The sequence below is a fragment of the Neovison vison genome, chromosome 1 (assembly GCF_020171115.1).
Source record: "Neovison vison isolate M4711 chromosome 1, ASM_NN_V1, whole genome shotgun sequence".
Taxonomy (NCBI): Eukaryota; Metazoa; Chordata; class Mammalia; order Carnivora; family Mustelidae; genus Neogale; species Neogale vison.
This window is the reverse complement of record NC_058091.1, coordinates 104,727,205-104,746,478: the sequence shown is the minus strand read 5'-3', so window position 1 is coordinate 104,746,478 and position 19,274 is coordinate 104,727,205. Positions and strand designations below refer to the sequence as shown.

The window sequence follows — 19,274 nt, the reverse complement described above, 5'->3', positions numbered from 1 at the left end:
TTCTACTCATATGAAGTATCTAATGTGGTCAAGCATAGAAACAGATAGTGAAAAGCTGGTTGCCAAGGCCTGTGGGAAGGGTATGGAAAATGAGAGTTCAATGAGTCTAGAATTTCAGTTTTGCAAGAGGAAAACATTACAAAGATATGTTGCATAACAACATAGTAGACTTATCACTATTGAACTGTACTCCTAAAATGATTAAAATGGTGAGTCCTGTCATGTGTTTTTTATTACAATAAAAAAATATTTTCTCACTATAGCTTCTAGCTGACTAAAATGCTAGTGGATGCAAGGTGAATACACCCATGACCAAAAGTTAACTCTGTGGTAATGTCATACTTTCAGTACTATGGAGAGAGCCCCTAAAAATAAGACCATGAGGGCGCCTGGGTGGCTCAGTGGGTTAAGCCGCTGCCTTCGGCTCAGGTCATGATCTCAGGGTCCTGGGATCGAGTCCCGCATCGGGCTCTCTGCTCAGCAGGGAGCCTGCTTCCCTTCCTCTCTCTCTGCCTGCCTCTCTGCTTACTTGTGATCTCTCTCTGTCAAATGAATAAATAAAAAATCTTTAAAAAAAAAAAAGACCATGAATGCTTTAAAAAAATTCTTGAACGAATATGGACATTAACAGATAAAACATGAAAGGAGAACAGAAAATACTAAAATCTGTGTAGTTTGACATTTAACATAAGCTTACCCTAATGTAGAATATGTTTTCCCAATAATATGAAGTTAAATTTTAAGAGAGACCATATAAACAAGTATAAAACAATTGTTCAACTCCTCTGCACAAAACTCTTTAGTTATTGCTAGATGATAATGGGCGCCTTTAAATTTTTACCTGTATTGTCTAAACGTCCCACAAAAAATGTGCATGAATGATGAAGTAAAGAATTATTTTAAACTAAAATTTAGAAAGGAAAGGTGTTGTATACATTGTTTTCTCTGGTTTTAAATCAGGCAAATTTGGCTTATACCATTCTATGACTATGCATTTGACAAATATAATTACTGAGCTATTAGTCATGTAGATATGTCAAGAAAGACAAGATAACTTCTTGAAAGTATCAGAAGAGCAAAAGATGTATCAACATTTCTAAGAAATGAGCAGAAAAAGCGTTGAAATGGTATTTTATTCAGCGCCATTTCTTGATGGAAAATTTATTGGAATTAATCACGGATTGATAAAATTACAAACATCTGAAAATGCCAAGGGTAGTAGTATTGTAGAGAACAAATAATGACAAACAAATTCAGTTTATTTTATGGCAGAGTGACAAGGGGAAACCATACGTTTAGTAGAGTAGGGATTGAGTTGGTCTCTTCCGTGTGTCTCACATTACAATCGCCTCAGCAAAACTAGGAAGTATATTATGAGATAGGATCATTTACACAGAGGGCAGTGATCAGAAGTTCACTGTCAGTATCAGAAGACAGAATGAATATTCTTTCTTTGCAGTTGTCAGAGTTCTGTATGTAATAATTATATAAGGGATTGAAAAGTCTAAATAGAGAATGCTGATTGTTTGAAAAAGACGGTCAGTTAAAGTGGCTTGTTAATAATCTGGAGCAGAGGGCGCCTGGGTGGCTCAGTGGGTTAAGCCGCTGCCTTCAGCTCAGGTCATGATCTCAGGGTCCTGGGATCGAGTCCCGCATCAGGCTCTCTGCTCGGCGGGGAGCCTGCTTCCCTTCCCCTCTCTCTGTCTGCCTCTCTGCCTACTGTGATCTCTCTCTGTCAAATAAATAAATAAATAAATAAATAAAATAATCTGGAGCAGAAAAGTAAGAATCTGATGTCATTGTTCTTAGAAAAAATTATAGACATACTGCATATAGCTTCTTTTCAAGCAGTACAGTTTATTTTAAGATAATTGTCTTTAGGAAAATTACAGCATATACCTGAAAAAAGTGATTGTAAATGACTTTGTGCAAACAATGCAGTGTGGTATTCATTCCGCCAATCTGAGGAAGCAGTGTAATCTTACTTCAAAAAGATTTTTAACAATTCCACATGAGCCATTAGTATGCTAAAAGATTTCCGTCCGGAATGTTATAGGGATTTTATGTAAGGTATGTGAAATCATTTTGGAAAAGATGCTAATTACAAATAAAATAGCAAAGAACAAAGCTGTTAAATGCAATACAGTATTCCTTTTACCTCCAGAAGTAGTCAGATCTGTAAAAAATAATTGTTCAAAATGCAATATAAATTAGCATGAATTGAGAATTTCCATACTTAGTGGGTATCATCACCTTTCTTTTACTCCAAAATTACAGAAACAGAATGCTCTTGCCCTATATCTAATAAAACTAAAAAAACAAACAAAAAAACCTGTCTTAATAGCTTTATTTATTATTCTTTATCCCCACACATAAATATGCATGTGTATGTTTATATGTATATGTGTGTGTGTGTGTGTTCATTTTCTAATTTCTCATTTTTCGCATCAGAATATAGATTCCATGAAAACAGAGACTTTTTTGTTTTCTATTTTGTCTGTGGTACCCACAGTAGCGGTTTAAGAATCTTTTTGGAATAAACTAATTTTAAAAAGAGAGAGTAGATAAATATTGTACATTTGCTCAAAAAATATCCATTTTGGGAATAGTCTCATAAGGCAACAGTAGTGATTCATTTTAAACATATGGACAGATAATTTCATAATGATGAATATGAATGATAGCATTTACAGATTTAATCCTTTAAAAGACTTTGCTGTGACCCCTCCTTTTTAATTGCCTTTAAGTTTTGTTAGAATATAAAATAACATGCTATTTATCTTTACTATCCAATTAGATAATGGATGATTACTATTTTCCAAATATTTTTTAGGAATAATCCCGAGTAAAAATGAAACATGTAACCTTAAAATATATTTTGTTCTATTTATTGTCCCTAGGAAAGTTATGTTCATTTAGATATTTTTTATTGTTAAAGGGCATATATTTTTCCTTGTGTTTTGTATGAAGATGCTAAAAATTAACTTCTTCATGGAAGACAGTCGCATCTTCAGTGGTAACTTTTTAGTTTGAGTTGACAGAGGACTTTTTTTTTTTTTTTTAAGATTTCTATTTATTTATTTGACAGAGAGAGACACAGCTAGAGAAGGAACACAGCCGAGGAAGTGGGAAAGGGAGAAGCAGTCCCCACCACCCCCACACCAACAGACTGTGGAGCAGGGAGCCCGATGCGGGGCTTGATCCCAGGACCCTGGGATCATGACCTGAGCTGAAGGCAGACGCCCAACGACTGAGTGACCCAGTCACTCCCCCTTTTTAAAGATTATATTTATTTACCTGTCAGAAAGTGCACAAGCAGGGAGAAATGGCAGGCAGAGGAAGAAGCAGGCTCCCCGCCGAGCAAGGAGCTGGATGTGGGACCAGATCCCAGGACACTGGGATCCTGACCAGAGCCAAAGGCAGATGCTTAAGGACTGAGCCACCCAGGTGTCCCAAAAGAGGTCATCTTAATGTATGGTAGCAGCAGCATGTCCATAGCTGTTAACAGATATTTCAAGTCTATCAAGAGTCTTCAAAGTCTCTTTTTAAGAAGGCAAGTAATAAGAATACTTATTTTTATGATGACTTCTCCTTTTGCTTACTGTTTTTTCTTTTTTTTTTTTCAGAAATTGAAAAATTTCAAGGGTCTGATGGAAAAAAGGAAGATGAAGAAAAGAAATATCTTGATGTCATCAGCAACAAAAACATAAAGCTCTCAGAAAGAGTATTGATTCCTGTCAAGCAATATCCAAAGGTACTGCAATATGTGCTCTGTTCTCATGGAATTAAGAAAAAAATGATAAACATATGACCTGATGTTTTATTCATTGTCTTTCATGGAGTAAATATTTAAAATTTCATTATATTAATATACACAAATATATGATACTGATACAGAGGAAAGAGAAGTCTTTGAAAGTACACTGATATGAACCATTTTCACCTAAAGACTGTAGCACTTTTATTCCATGAATATGGGAAGCATAAATAGATATTTAATTATTATTTAACATGTAAATTGTTCAATAATTTGTCCGAATATACATACTCACTTGATTATGTTTTGGTTCATGTTACAATATATATTCCTACTATAAAAAAGAATAGAAGTAATGATACCAAATATACAGCATTAGCCAATCCACAGGAAATTATAACCAGGAAATTAATCTAGTCTGTATTAGATCCTTAGATTATAACCTCTAGTCTTCCATAGTCAGGGTTCATTTATAAAAATAATTATCATACTATTCTCTTGAGAGTACTTTTTCACTAGGCATTTGCTTGTCCTACAAGATTTCTATCACCAGAATCATGACATAGCATTCAATGGCAAGGTTTCATCACTTATACTCATAGATTCCAATGGGTAACCAGAGTTCCTTTTTTAAATAAATTAAGTATGCTAACAATGGAAACTCAGATTTAAGCTGGTAATTTACTTTCTGAAGAATGAATTTGAAACAAGGACCATGTAATTATCCTAATAATAAAAATTACAGAAATAAATGCTGTAGTTTACCAATTGTCTTCTAATATGATAAATTTTAGTAAATATTATTAAGTAGAATGTTGTGTTTATAATTATTTCAAATAGGAATAAATTGTTACAGCCCACCAAACTGTAAAATTTAACTTTCAGATGAGGTTTTTGGGCATGCAACTGTTTCGTTTTTTGTGGGTTTTTTGTTTTTTTTTTTTAAGCTAGATTTACTCTATTGCAAGAAAGGTGTATTCAGTAGATTTATATTTTACAATTAAATTTTTAAATTTATTTCATAATCATGTGTTTATGAATATTAAATTAGGCAAAGAAATGTACATGAAAATGTTTACTTAGTAACGAAATGTGGGAGAAACACGGGTATGAAGAACAATGTCTTTTTAAAGGAATTTGATTAATCCATTATGAAGTACAAGATTCTCTCTCTAAGTCCTCTATTTAAATATTTATATAACTTGATACTGTTCCTCAGAAGAACACTTGTCTATTGTCTGGATATGGGAAAGCCAATGACAGGCTCAATATCTCTTTCTCAATAAAATGCAGCTCTGTATTTCTGACCAACTCAGGTTGGCCAGGTGTGAAAGGCATTTCAAGTTCTGGTGGCTCTTCAAGTGACAGCATGAGTGATTTTATAGTGAAGATTGCCATAGTCTATATTTGATGCATAATGATGAATATTGAAACAAGAACACTGTATAGTGTCTAATTTTTGTGTGAGATTTAATTTCACAATTTATGGGAAGATGATCAAATAACAAAACTGTCTATTTGTATTAAAACAGACCATATCTCACTAGCAAGTTATTGTACCTGCTTGAATATTTAGAATCACAGAATGTTTAAGCTGGGACTAATTTTCGAAATCACAGAATATATAAAACTTTTATTTTCCAAATGAGGTAACTGGGAAATCAAGAATTACTCAAAGACATATCTTCATTGCAGATGGAGATAGCGAGCTTGCTCTTATTGTAGATTCTTCACTTTTTTGGGACCCATTACATTTTTAACTTGACCGGTAATGCTCACGTTTTTTTATTACTTATTCATGTAAAATATGGAAGAATGTGAGGAATGAGAGCTCCTAATGATTAGGACTTTTATTGAATATTATCAAGTAACAATTTATGCCTTAGAAAATTTGCCATTTTTAATTGATGAATAGAATGCTAAATCATTTTAAATTATTTCTAAAGGGATGTGCATTTCATACATCCAGTTATCACAGTGAGAGAAGTCTTAGAGCCCTTTTACAGAAAAAGGTACTGAGAAACGGAACGGAACAGAATCATCTATCAAGTTGACCTACATTTGTTTTTGTTTGCTTTTAGAGTATAGCAAATTAAAACCAACATTCTGATAACCGTATTTTATTTCAAAACTGGTGATTCCCTCCTGCTGAGTAATTATTGCCCACCTCTCACAAAAATAGTGGTGGGGTTAAGATTACAGTCACTGTGCTTGCGTCGTATTGGATGGACTTTTGGGAGCTGTAAAGTATGTGGTGTGGTGTGATGCTGTGAACTGTTGAGCAGAGCACAACAGTATTTATGGATTTAAAGTTTAATCTTTTATAATAAAAAGTGATTTATCCCTCAGGGGGGTACATTGGAGAAAGACCCACTTTTCACAACTTCTCTCAGAGCCTTCTCTCCCCTTGATGCCTGCTGTCTGTTTGATCTGGTAATTAGTGTGGGAATGACACAGTCCCCTCCAACAAAGGGCAATAAATAACTATGGGACTTCTTGAGGAAATGACCTTATCCTGACTTTACTACATGACCTTTTTGGATAGATTGGACTTCAGTTAGTCTCCAGTATCAAGTTAATTTGCTGACTTAATTGAGTAACACAAGGAATTGAAAGACATTTAAGATTTTGAATTACAGAAAATAGAAAAATATTGTCAAACACTTTAAGAATGATTTATCTAGCTCTCCTGCTTTACATTTAAGCACTCAATTTGGGGAAAAATATGTCATATCAAATTATTATAATAAACAGCTTTTCTTATTTGTTTTTAATATTTTTGTTTGCAACAGGATTCGTCAAGAAATAGACTATACACATCTATTGTTTACATTCGCAGATGTTTCAGAATCAGTGCAATTATTTCTTGATAGTCAAGTCTCCAAGGAGACATGTGGCATTATGTCCCTCTGTAATCATAAGAGACTCACACAGAAGATCCTGGAGAGATTTAGGCAGAAAACTCACCATCGTTAATGTGAATTCTTTCTCCTTAAATGCACACATACTATATTGCATAGTCTAATACACACTTATTTTTTAAAAATTTTACCATTTCCAACTGGTATGCATATTAGAATCATTTTACAGTCTCTGTCGGGCAAGCAGTGGTCATAACTCATAACGAGTTGTCTATAAACTCGGTCCAAGTAAATTTGGCCATGCCTTCTTGCATCCAGTTGTTTATTGTATTGGAAAAACGCAGATTGAGTTTCATCACTATTTAAAATGACTCCAAAGATTGCGTTATGATTTAGTGTTGACATGCAGAGCTATATGACATATCCAAGAAAAGAATAGAACGGTAGCTAGGGTACAAATTTGGTATGAAGACAATATTTATCCTTGGAAGTAAGAAAAATAACATGATTTCATGGTCCTCCACCAACAAGTGCCTTATAGGACCTAAGAAACAAAGATACATGTAAGTGGCTAAGGCTGTATTCTGTTTTATTACTGCTAGACTTGCAAAAGGGCAGCGTCTCACAAGCGTGGGCCATGAGTGGATGGGATATGCTGGTTGCTTGCAACTATACCTATTTGGCAATCGAACCTCTCAACGCCTTTTAAAAATATCTTTTGATGTTGCCTTCAGAATCCTCTGAAATGCATCAGACCTTTCCTTCAATTAATTTTGCCTCGAGGCCCACTTTTTATTTCCCAACTTGAGTTGCTGCCAACTTTTTAAAGCAGTAGATCTCCAGGAGTGTAAATCGGCCCCAAATTTTGCCCCTTTTAAGATCAAACGCAGCTACGTTACCGAGTGCTGCTTTTCAAATCAATTCCTTATGTAGATTAATGCAGAAAATTAAAGTTCCAAAAGATGTTCAAAAGCACCACACTTGCCCTATATTTTGGTTACCCTGCTCAGTCCCGGGGCGAGGGGCTGCCTTTGTGCCTGGCTGGAACCAGTCTCTGAAACCTGGTATGTCTTCTCACAGAGCTTGTTTCTTTCTTTGTGCTCCAAAAGATGAAACCCAAATCCAAATTCTTGGTGAGTGTTATTTTTTCTAACTTAATAAGTAATTATCAGATAACTTTAAGAAGAGGAAATCCAGTGTTACTAGCTGTGGAAACTATGACCGAATATCAGAGCCAATATCACATCCTACAATCTGGGAAACACCTCTCTATTTTTCTAAGCAATGTGGTTTTCCAAAAGCCACTCAGTAGCTTACATCTTAAAGCTGTTTTATCTTTACCAGACAGAGACTATTGCATCGCATTGCTTTTTTACTTTTCTAAAGGAAATGGAAGAGAGGATTTGATGCGGGCTTCGTGATTTCAATTTCATTCATATCAGTTACCCAGTCTCTCACCTGTGAATGTAAATCTCAATTGGAAAATAACATGACAGTCAGATTCACATTTTCTATGAAAAAGAAAAACGTTCCAAAATGCTATGGACTGCATTCTCTCTAGTAGAAAGGCACCTGAAATAACTCTGTTTTTTGCAAAATTTAGAAATTTGCAGTGATATTATGTCTAGTCCTCGTCTTTTCCAATAACTCTTTCTTTTAACTAATGTACATCCCATGTATTTCAATATTATTTTCCATTTGGTACTTAAAGGTTTTTTTGTCTCTGTGTTACACTGATCCGTGTGTTCCTAATTCTGAATTATGTTCTTCTCTCCACATCCTTTTTAATGGGTTCAGCACAGCCTCACAAAATATGTCCTCATACTTCTCGAAATAATCTCTCCTTTCTATGTCTAGATCTCTTAGAGGATCATTAGTCTGTTTTCCTCTGTTGTTTCCTTTCTGCCAGGTTATTTCACATTTACCCTCAACTGGAAAACTGAAAACTACTTCAGAAGGATCATTAAAATGCAAGTGCCTTTTGAAATATGTGTAAACCTATATCCTGACTCAAGGGCTCCTGGAGAGTGAAAAGATCTTTAACCTCATGACCCTCTCTATAATATTACCATTCTTTTTTTTTATTTTTATTTTTTATAAACATATATTTTTATCCCCAGGGGTACAGGTCTGTGAATCACTAGGTTTACACACTTCATAGCACTCACCATACATAGCACATACCCTCCCCAATGTCCATAACCCCACCCCCTTCTTCCAACCCCCCTCCCCCCAGCAACCCTCAGTTAAAACAAACTGTGAGATTAAGAGTCACTTATGGTTTGTCTCCCTCCCAATCCCATCTTGTTTCATTTTTTCTTCTCCTACCCCCTTAAGCCTCCATGTTGTGTCTCCACTTCCTCATATCAGGGAGATCATATGATAGTTGTCATGAAGGACCTCAATGTGAGACAGGAATCCATCAAAATCCTTGAGGAGAACACAGGCAGCAACCTCTGCAGCAACATCTTCCTAGGAACATCACCAAAGGCAAGGGAAGCAAGGGCAAAAATGAACTATTGGGATTTCATCAAGATCAAAAGCTTTTGCACAGCAAAGGAAACAGTTAACAAAATCAAAAGACAACTGACAGAATGGGAGAAGATATTTGCAAACGACATATCAGATAAAGGACTAGTGTCCAAAATCTATAATATTACCATTCTTCATTCGCTTCCTTGTTCATTTGTTTAATTCAGCGAGCCTTCAGTGAGTTTCTCCGCACCCATAGAACACAGATGACTCTTCTGTCATTTCTTTTGTTGTCGCAGTAGAAGGGGCTTCTCATATATGTGGACCTTTAAAGGACTAGAAAAGAAAGATCACTTAAAATCAAGAGGTACTACATTAGCAGTCTAATGGATTCCCAGATTATTATTGGTTTTGAAGGAATTATTGACATATGGAAGCAAGTGAATTTGATGTGAAATCAAACACTCTATATGTTGAGATTCACAGAAAAACAAACTTTCTCTGGAAAGGATACAGAAAGTAAAAATGAATGCATCCTTCCCCGCCACCAAACAGCTAGATAAGGGATTACTGTTACTTGTAGTATGAAGTTAGAACCTGACTATAAACACTTTTTGAAAGAAATTTAGATCCATGCAGAAAAATTGCGACTTTTATTTGCTTTCTCAAATTTAAGAGATTGTTTAATTTATGTAGCACATGGGGCTCCTGGGTGGCTCAGTGGATTATAAGCCTCTGCCTTCGGCTCAGGTCATGATCTCTGGGTCCTGGGATCAAGCCCTACATCAAGCTCTCTGCTCAGCAGGGAGCCTGCTCCCCTCACCCCCTCTCTGCCTGCCTCTCTGCCTACTTGTGATCTCTCTCTCTGGGTGTCAAATAAGTAAATAAAATCTTTAAAAAATTATGTAACACAATTTAGATTTCTATCATTTTATAAGTAATTTCCTTAAATATATATGGATTTCACAAGGATATCACAAAAAAATAAAACATTGCAAGAATTGAGTTTGAGTATCAATGCAGGAGCTTTAAGACATTACCAAATGTTGTGTGCCAGTGTTCATAGCCTCGTTATTTACGATAGCTGAGAAGCAGAAACAATCCAAATATCCTCAGAAGCCAAATGGTTAAACAAAATGTGGTGTGTGTGTGTGTACAACAGAATATTATCCAACTTTAAAGAGCAATGAAATTCAGATACCTGTTATAACTTGGATGAACACTGAAAACATGCTAAGTAAAATAATCCATGCTAAGTAAAATAATCATATAGTATTTATATGATTCCACTTATATGAGGTACTTAGAACTAGCAAATTCATGCACGTGGAAAGTGGAATAGGTGTTACCAGGGGCTGTGGAGAGGGAAAAATGAAGAGTTACTGTTTAATGGATACAAAATTTGTCTTTGGGATGATGAAAAAGTTCTGGAAATGGATGTGGTGATGGTTGCACAACACTGTGAATGTACTTAATGCCACTGAATTGTACATTTAAAAATAGTTAAAATAGTAAATTTTATGATATATAAATGTATCATAATAAAATAATGTCCCAAAAATACCAGTAAATGTATTTTAGCACACATTACAAGCAGAATAAATTACACCCAAATGTATTTTATTTCAGGGATGTAAGAGTGGTTGAATATTTAAACATACTTTTAAAAATTTAATGAATTTTAAAATAGGATCAAACATGATAAAATTTTACAATAGGATCAAATTGATAGGATGAAAATTGATAAAACAGATTTCTCATCCCTCATGAAATGTGGACATATATTTTATAGTAAGTATATATTTGTAAACAGTGAAAAAATCCTTTATTCAATAAATACTGGAAAAGTAACTAGTGAAGCATTTAGAGGCAAAAGAAAAGAAAAACTAAATCTCTTGCTCATCTTTTCCACCAATATCAGTCTCAACTGGTCTAAGATTAAATGCAAAAAAAAAAGTAGAATATATTATAGGAAATTTATTTAATGGGTTTCTAAGAAAGATGGAAAAATACTAAAGCCATAAGTCAACACTTAAAATATTTTATGACATAAAACTTCTGTACAAGCAAAAATGATAATGATGATTACCAAAATTAAAGATCACAATTAAAATGCCAAACTGGTATAACCATTTGAGAAATATTTGAAAAACAAATGATAGAATGTTCATTTCTGTCATATGTAAGGGACTCAATTTTTCTAATTGCACAAGAAGTTGATGATGCCCACAGATAGCTATCACACACGTACTGTTTAATTGAAATGATTCTGTTTTCTATCAGACTGACAAGTTTGATTATAACCAAAAATGATGTTAGGGTATGGGGAAAAAAATACTCCATAACCTGTTGTTCAGAACATTGAGATTCAGACATTTAGAGAAGCAGTTTTGCAAGATCAGTGAAAATCACAAAGGCACAGACTTTCAGAAGCAGTTGGGTATCTAGCAATTTATTTAAGAATTATATATTTACAAACATAATTACTGTTAAGTAAAAGTATAAAAGGATAATTTATTCCTCTTGAGTATAAAAGGAATATATTTACATTTATATTTGTATATATATGATGCTAGATTATAAGTAAAAGGAAGGAGGTCCTTTTTTACTGCTGTCTGGTTGTGCTGCTTGAATTAGTGTTAATATGTTATTTTCCTAATAAAGATATTTTAAAAATAGTTTGAGCTAATGACAACATATTAAAATAAAAACAATTCTGTTTAGAATTTTTTCCTAGAACAGAGGAACAATAATAAAAGCTAAGGATCACTGACTTATTTTTTTAATAAATGAAACACTTTATTTTGTAGTTTTTACATTTGTTAACTCATTGTAAAAGTTTTAATAATTCATTCCTTCCCATCTTATAGACAAGGAAACAGATTCAGAGGAACTTACTTGCCAAAATCACATTACCAGGAAATGACCAATTCAGGATTTATATCCAGCTACTCTAATTTCACAGCTTCTTGTGAAATTAGAATACATTTCAATTAGTGGCACCTGGGTGGCTCAGTTGGTTAAGTTTCTGCCTTTAGCTCAGGTCATGATCCCAGGGTCCTGTGTTGGACCCACATTGTGCTCCCTGCTCCCTGGAGAGCCTGCTTCTCCCTCTCCCTCTGCCTGCCACTCCCCCTGCTTGTGCTTGCACTCTCGCTTTCTCTCTGTCAAATGAATAGGTAATGATACAAAAAATTCTTTAAAGAATATCTTTCAATTATTATAATGTAAGCAAATGACATCTTGAAATGTTCAGTAGAAAATTTGACTCCAAACATGACTCCTCAAAATTTACTATGATCTTCAAAACCAAATAAAAATTTTGTCTTGATGAAAAAATCATATATTTCTTTTTCTGGTTTATCAGTAAGAGTGTTGCTTAAATGAAGCATGTTTTCTAGAACTCAAGTTTGCAGGAGCAGCTAACTTTAAAACATGAAAATAGTCTTTAAATCTGGGACCTCCCACTTAGAGAATTAAGGTTTTTTTTTTTAAGAATCCAGTGCATATCAAACACTGCGCAAAGCACAGTGAGCTATTTTATTCCTTTAAGAATACTATAAAAGTCTGAAGAAGAAACCAAGTTGAAAAATACTTAAGGAGCTTTCATAAAGCCACGCAATGTATTAGTGATAGTATTAACATTGAAATTCATGTGTGTTTGTACTGAAGCTTCTCTTCTTTGCATTAAACCATTGTTTTTTATCACTTTATCACTTTTTTATAATATGAAGAGGCATTGAGATAACTCTGGACACAGACTGCTCAGATTGCAAAGGCCCACAGATGGAAAAGCAGATGTATTTCTCCTCTGGTGTTAAGTGAGGCAGAAATAATAGACTCATTAGTTGGAGTGTATCTCATAGGTCGTATGGTCTAATCTACCCAATTAGGAATCATTTCTAGAATATCTGTGATACTCATCAGGCTGTCCGTGAATACCTTTAGTGATTAAAAAGAAAGTTCAATATATTATAAAACATCTGGATCTAATAATGAATAGATGTTGCTGTTCGAATTTTTTTTCTCATTGAAATATGATTTTTATCCTTGTAAGTTGCCATTAGTCCTGGTTCTGCCTTCTGCATCATAAAAAAAAATCTCACTTAAAACACTTGAATCACAGTCTTAATTGAAGTATCACTGATAGACTGTCTTCTTTTGGCTTCTGGACACCAGATTTACTTTTATTTCCTGTTATAAAACTGGTTTCATTTCTCAGCCGCCTGCTCTTTCTCCTCTTCCACAACTTAATGCGGAAGTTTCCCAGGGATTCGCCGTGGTACTCTTCTCTATGTACATTCACACTCCCTCGGTCATCTCACCTATGACATGGCTTTTCATACCCTGTAAACTGATGATCCAGCCAAGACCTGTGCTCAAGACTTAGATACATGGAACCATCTACTTGACATCACCATGTAGATGTCTAGACGCCTCATATTCGAAAGATATTCTTCTGACCCCACCTGTCTCACTGGTTGGCAGTACCATCCTTTTATTTGGTCAGAACAGAAACCATGGACCCTCCTTGACGCCTTTCTTGCTCCCACACATCCTATCCAACCTGTCAGGCAAATCTGGGAGTCTTATCTTCAGAATACATAAAGAATCCAATAGCTCTCACCACTTCCACCATTACTTCCCTGGCCCAAGTCATCATTTTCTTTTACCTGGATCACTCTGATGGTCTCAGCCTCTATGTGTCTACAAGTTCCTTCATCTATCCCAATGCAAGTACTCATATTCCCTTTACCCTTCTCTAGTTTTTCTTTTTTCCATAGCAGGTATCACCTTCTAATGACTTTGTAATTTACTTGATATTTTTATGGTTTCTCCATATTTGTATGTAAACGAAAAAATGCCAAGTCTCCTTGTCTTTCTCGATCACTCATGTATCCCTATCACATAGAATAATGCCTAGCACATAATTAGGTGGTTTATAAATAATTGCTGAATGAATGTAGTGTAACTTCATAGCCTCTTTTCTAGGACACTCTCTCTGGAGGAAATACAACCGACCCAGAACAAGGATCTCCCTATTCTCCTCTTGCCTCTTCTTACAGAATTTTCAGAGGACCTATCACACTTGTAGGAGTGATATCATAGTTTCTCTCAAGGAGACCCAAGTATTGCTGTCTTCATTGAAGCCTCAGTGCTGTTCTAATCTTTCCAGAGAGAACCCAAGTACAAGAAGAAGGCAATAAGAGTGAAAATTTTACTCAAGTCTTATGCCTAGATAATTGGTTATTTTACTTAACCAAATTTTCTAGTTAAAATGAAGTTAAAGGTTAACTCAGAAATTAATTTCAAGTCATTTCTGAATATCATGTTACAGTTTTATTATTTAATTATCCATTTTTAGTAAGTGCAGTATATTGAACATCATTTGACCTTTTTCAAAAGAGCCTATGAGGCTTCCATATCATAATTCTGAATATTAATTCCAGTTCATTCATTCATTCAGGAGATATTTATTGAATCTGTATGGCGGTCACTTGGAATTTATCTTGTAAATGTGAAAATTAAAAAGATGCCTTCATGGATCTCAGGATGTCTTATAGTAGTTTTAAACAATTGTCCCAATATGGCTTTGTACTGGGATAGATCCTAAAGCTTGGGGACTGTATTAGTTTAAATGTAAACCTGAGGTCAGTTTGTCTTTAAGAGTTTCCCTTTAAACTTAAGAGACTGATACAGAATGAAAAGGAGACAGAGATATGAGAAAATAGGCCTTATTTGAAAACAAACAAATAAACATAGCAGGTAAGAGAAGGAGGGATAGGGTATTATTTGGAATGGAGGTTGAGAGGAGCAAAGATCAGAGGAATGTTTATTTTACTGTCAAGTCCTCTCAATAGAGAAGCTTTACTTTATATGGAGGTTTTTGCAACCTGGTAATTTTTAGGTCTGGCCTCTTTGTTTCTGGAAAGAAATCTGTATGAATATATTAAGATGTAGCATTTTTGAGAGGCTAAAGAGAGCTGTGAAGAGGCAGTATAATGTACTGGGAAAATAATAGAATCTTGGACCAGATAGACCTAACTAAGTGTGAGTCACAGCTCCACCTTCATTCAGCTATGGCAGTGGAAAGTTCCATAAACACCTTCGTCCTCAATGTTTTTCAGCTGCAACTTGACTATAATAATATGCCATGAAGTTTCACCCAGGATGCTTGAGAATATATCTATATATTTGGCTTGTATCAGTACATGGTGTAAGCTTGCAAAAGTATCATCACTAAGTAAAAATTAGTTTCTTCTCTTTTTTTTTCCACTCAGTAACAATCTTTTTGGTGGGAAAGCATCTACTCTGTAATAGGCTCTGTATACGTGTGACACAAATAATTGGAATTTTTCTCTGAGAATTCTGTAATACCATTCCTGAAAGGGAGGCATTAAGACATTCATAAAAATAGGGAGGAAGTGAATGAAAGGGGCTAACGATTAAATTGAGGGTAATAAAAGTTTTATTTGTTGACTACTGTGTATCAAGCAATTTTATCTGTGATTTTATAGTACTACCTGATTTAAACCACTTAGTATCTCTGTGGAATATGTACTATACAGAGAAAGAAATTAAGGCACATGGGCGCGTGGGTGGCTCAGTCGATTAAGTGTCTGCCTTCAGCTCAGTCATGATCTCAGGGTCCTGGGATTGAGCCCCGCATTGCATCGGACTTCCTGCTCCCAGGGGGATCTGCTTCTCCTGTGAAGCTCCCCCTGGTTGTGCTCTCTAGCTCTCTCCCTCCTCTCTCTGTCAAATGAATAAATAAAATCTTTAAGAAATTGATGCACAGATAATTAAACTGTTTAAAGTCACATAGACATTTAATCAGATTGAAGAAGAGAAAAAAACTTGTGCATAAATGTTGTCTACAATGTTCATTTACAAACTAAATTTTATCCTTATTTATTTAAATAGAACTGTAAAGCATTGCTCACATACTGTCTCCATCTCCTTGTTCAAATGTTTAGAATTTGAGATTTAAATTTGTGACCTGTCATAGATTGACATTCATTCATTAAAAATGAATATTTGGCATGTGACATTAAATCATGAAATGAAGTTTATGTAACTATGTTGCTATAATTGAATTTTTACAAATTAAATCTGTGACTCATTGTGTACACCAGTTTGTGTTAAAATATGAGTACAAACTCTGACAGTGTATTTTGTTTACTTCCTATGTTCCCATCTGAAGACACATCTCTTAGAGGTAGAAATTGATGCTGCTGCTAGTTTATTTTTAACTATGTGTACTAACTAAGTGAGAGTGAAATATTTTGTGTTTCACTTACTTGGATATCTGTTAACCAACAAATATTGAAGTTTCACAGAATTTCTCATTATCACTTGTGCCAAGAATAACTGCTTCATTTATATGAAAGCCCGTGTAATGTGAAATTAGAAATCATAACCCATGGGCTTAGCTTGCATCACTTTTATTTTCTTCTTTTAGAGTAAGGCATTATACTTAACGTAATGGAAAAATTATTAATTTTATGGTGTCATAAAAAGCTACAAAATTAACTTTTTAGAGTTAAAATCTAAATGCCAGAAAAATTTAATGATATACTTTCTTTGTTTTATAATTTGAGCAATGGAATTTAACAAAAAGCTGAGGAGAGTATTTCCTTTTCTGTACTCTTTTTTGTTGTAATTCAGGTAGAATACTAATGTTAGATTCAAAATAGAATTTAAATTTTAAGGTAAAATTGTAATGAGGAAAATTAAATTTCTGAAATGGTCAATGCCCTTCTGAATTTTCATCAAATTAAGAAAAAACTCAAGTTAATGAGCACTTTTGATAGTTTGGTTATCTGCTGGGATCTAGTTTCAAAGTCTTCAAATAATTTTTTATTTTATAGTTTCATACTAACTATGCAGTTGACTTTATTACAAACATTTGATCATGTAACCAACCTATTACTCCATTTTGCTTTAGGTCAATCTAAATCTAATGAATTAGTCAAAGAAACATTTTATTGTAAGACTTAATGTAGTCCTCAAAAATTCTCTATGAAATCGACTGTTTAAAATGTAACTTCTCAGTTGATAAAAAAAATAAATGGTACAAGACACACAAAAATGTACATAGTTTTGTGGAACTTGGAGAACATTTTTCACGTTTATCATTTTTATGTTTGCATCACAGATGGTTTGAAATTATTAAAAGCTTCTTTACACACTGATTCTGAACCTAAGCTATCAGATATAATTAGATCGATTGCTTTACTAAGAACCTTTTGTATTTCTGGTATGGATAGAATTGTTTCTGACTACACACTGGGAAATGTGTGGGGAAATGCATTAAGTTAACGTACACAATTCTGCTGCCAGACAATATGTTGTCTAACTAGACAGAGAAATTGCTGCAACTGCATTTCACACGTGTGATAAAGGAGTGAGCCCATTATGTACTCCGAAATTATGATGGGATTTTTTCCCCCAAGACACACCAGTGGGATAGAACACTCCAATTTTCACAAAAATGGAAAGATTATGCAGAAACTATCACTTTCCCCCTATTTCCATTCTTCTTGCAAATGACTTATGTGAACTCTTGTATTTTTGTAAACTGCGTAAGACAGATCTGGGAATAGCTTACTCTGTGCATTCTAAAAACAACCATATGAGAGGAAAATTGTTTTAGATTATATGAATAGTAATTTTACATTAAAGAAAAAAAATAATAGCCTAGCAATAAAGTTGAATAAAATGAATGCATGTGCATTTTGCTACTCTGGGCATTGTTGAGAGGAGAGCAAACCTACTGGCCTTAAAGTCTGCATATGAAGCAGAAGGTACATGCATTATGGTCTTCGTCCAGGTCCCTTATGTTTGCTCTATACCAGTCCCTGGCAATTCCATCTCCTGCTGTGATCCTCAGAGCAATGTATTTGTTAATGACTTTTAAAGTCCAAATCTTTAGCTGATATTTTTTTTTGACTTCCAGATTTATTCAGTAACTTAGTTGACATCCTCACCTGAATGTCCCCAAGGCCGCTCAAACTCAGCAAGATCAAAACCAAATTACTTCCCTTTTCAGTAGAATTTGTTTTTACTCTTCTCCTATTTCAGTGGATGGCACATCATCGTCTTTGTTGAAGAGAGAGATTTGGGTATCATTTTTGACTCTTAATTTGACTTTATAATTGCCAGAGACCGTACATTCTTACCTTCTAAGCACGGTTGAAGTCCATATTTCTCTAGCCCCACTCCCACCCCTCCTCCTCTAGGCTACCAACATTCTTGACATACATTTTTGCAGTAACCTGCTGACATGTTTTGCAGAATTCAGTCTTCCTCCTTCTGATGTATTCTTCATAAAGGATCTTGAGTAAGTAGTTGTACATGTTGTTCTCCTGCATAAAACCCCTTAGTGTTTTCCCACTGCCTGAATCCAATCTTCATGATACTTCTTGTCTGATTTGAATGGTTTCACTGTTCCTTGAATCCCGTCATCAATAGCTTCTGTCTTTTGTTATATTTGTGCATGACTGATCCTCAAAATTCAAAGCTTTGTGTGGTTATAAGCTCAAATCTAAATAAAATAAAGGTGTGTGGTCTTGTATTCTTAAAACAGTGACCCTTCACTTGACATTCTTCTCTTCAGCATCATTTGTGATACTCTTTCAATTTTATCTTTTTTGTTTACACGATCTTTTTTTTTTTTTACCACTTTATTAACTCTTAATTTTTTTCCCCACTTTTTCTTTTTGAGAGGGAAGAGGAGGGGCAAATGGAGAGGGATTGAGAGAGAGAAAATCTTCAGCAGGTTCCATGCCCAGTGTGGAGCCTGACATGGAGCTCAATCTCACGACCCTGAGATCATGACCTGAGCCAAAATCAAGGGTCAGACTCTCAACGAACTGAGCCACTTGGACAGTGACTTCTCTCACCTTCTTAAGATGGATAGAAAAAACGGAAGCAACGCTAAGAAATGAATCCTTCCACAAAGAGACGTTGGCAGAGATTGAGAGAGCATATACATTGGAACCCTGCTTCTTTCTTCCATATATAGCTTAAATAGCAGAGCTTATATTATTTGCTATTTCTTAATTAAAATTTGATATATTCTTGAAGTATCTGGCTAGAAGTCCCATAAAGTCACTAAATAGTGAAATAATTTCAGAGCTTTTCATTCCTTTTTTCTTCTATTCAAATCTAGGTTAGAAAGT

The 19,274-nt window shown here is 34.7% G+C and overlaps 1 protein-coding gene across 1 annotated transcript in view; it reads left to right on the top strand.

Moving 5' to 3' along the window:
* Nucleotides 1-19,274, top strand: part of KHDRBS2 (KH RNA binding domain containing, signal transduction associated 2) — a 574,896-nt gene that overhangs the window by 92,825 nt on the left and 462,797 nt on the right. The window contains exon 2 of the mRNA XM_044253624.1: nucleotides 3,627-3,754. Within this exon, the coding sequence (XP_044109559.1) occupies nucleotides 3,627-3,754 (128 nt within the window). The remainder of the gene's footprint in view (nucleotides 1-3,626; nucleotides 3,755-19,274) is intronic.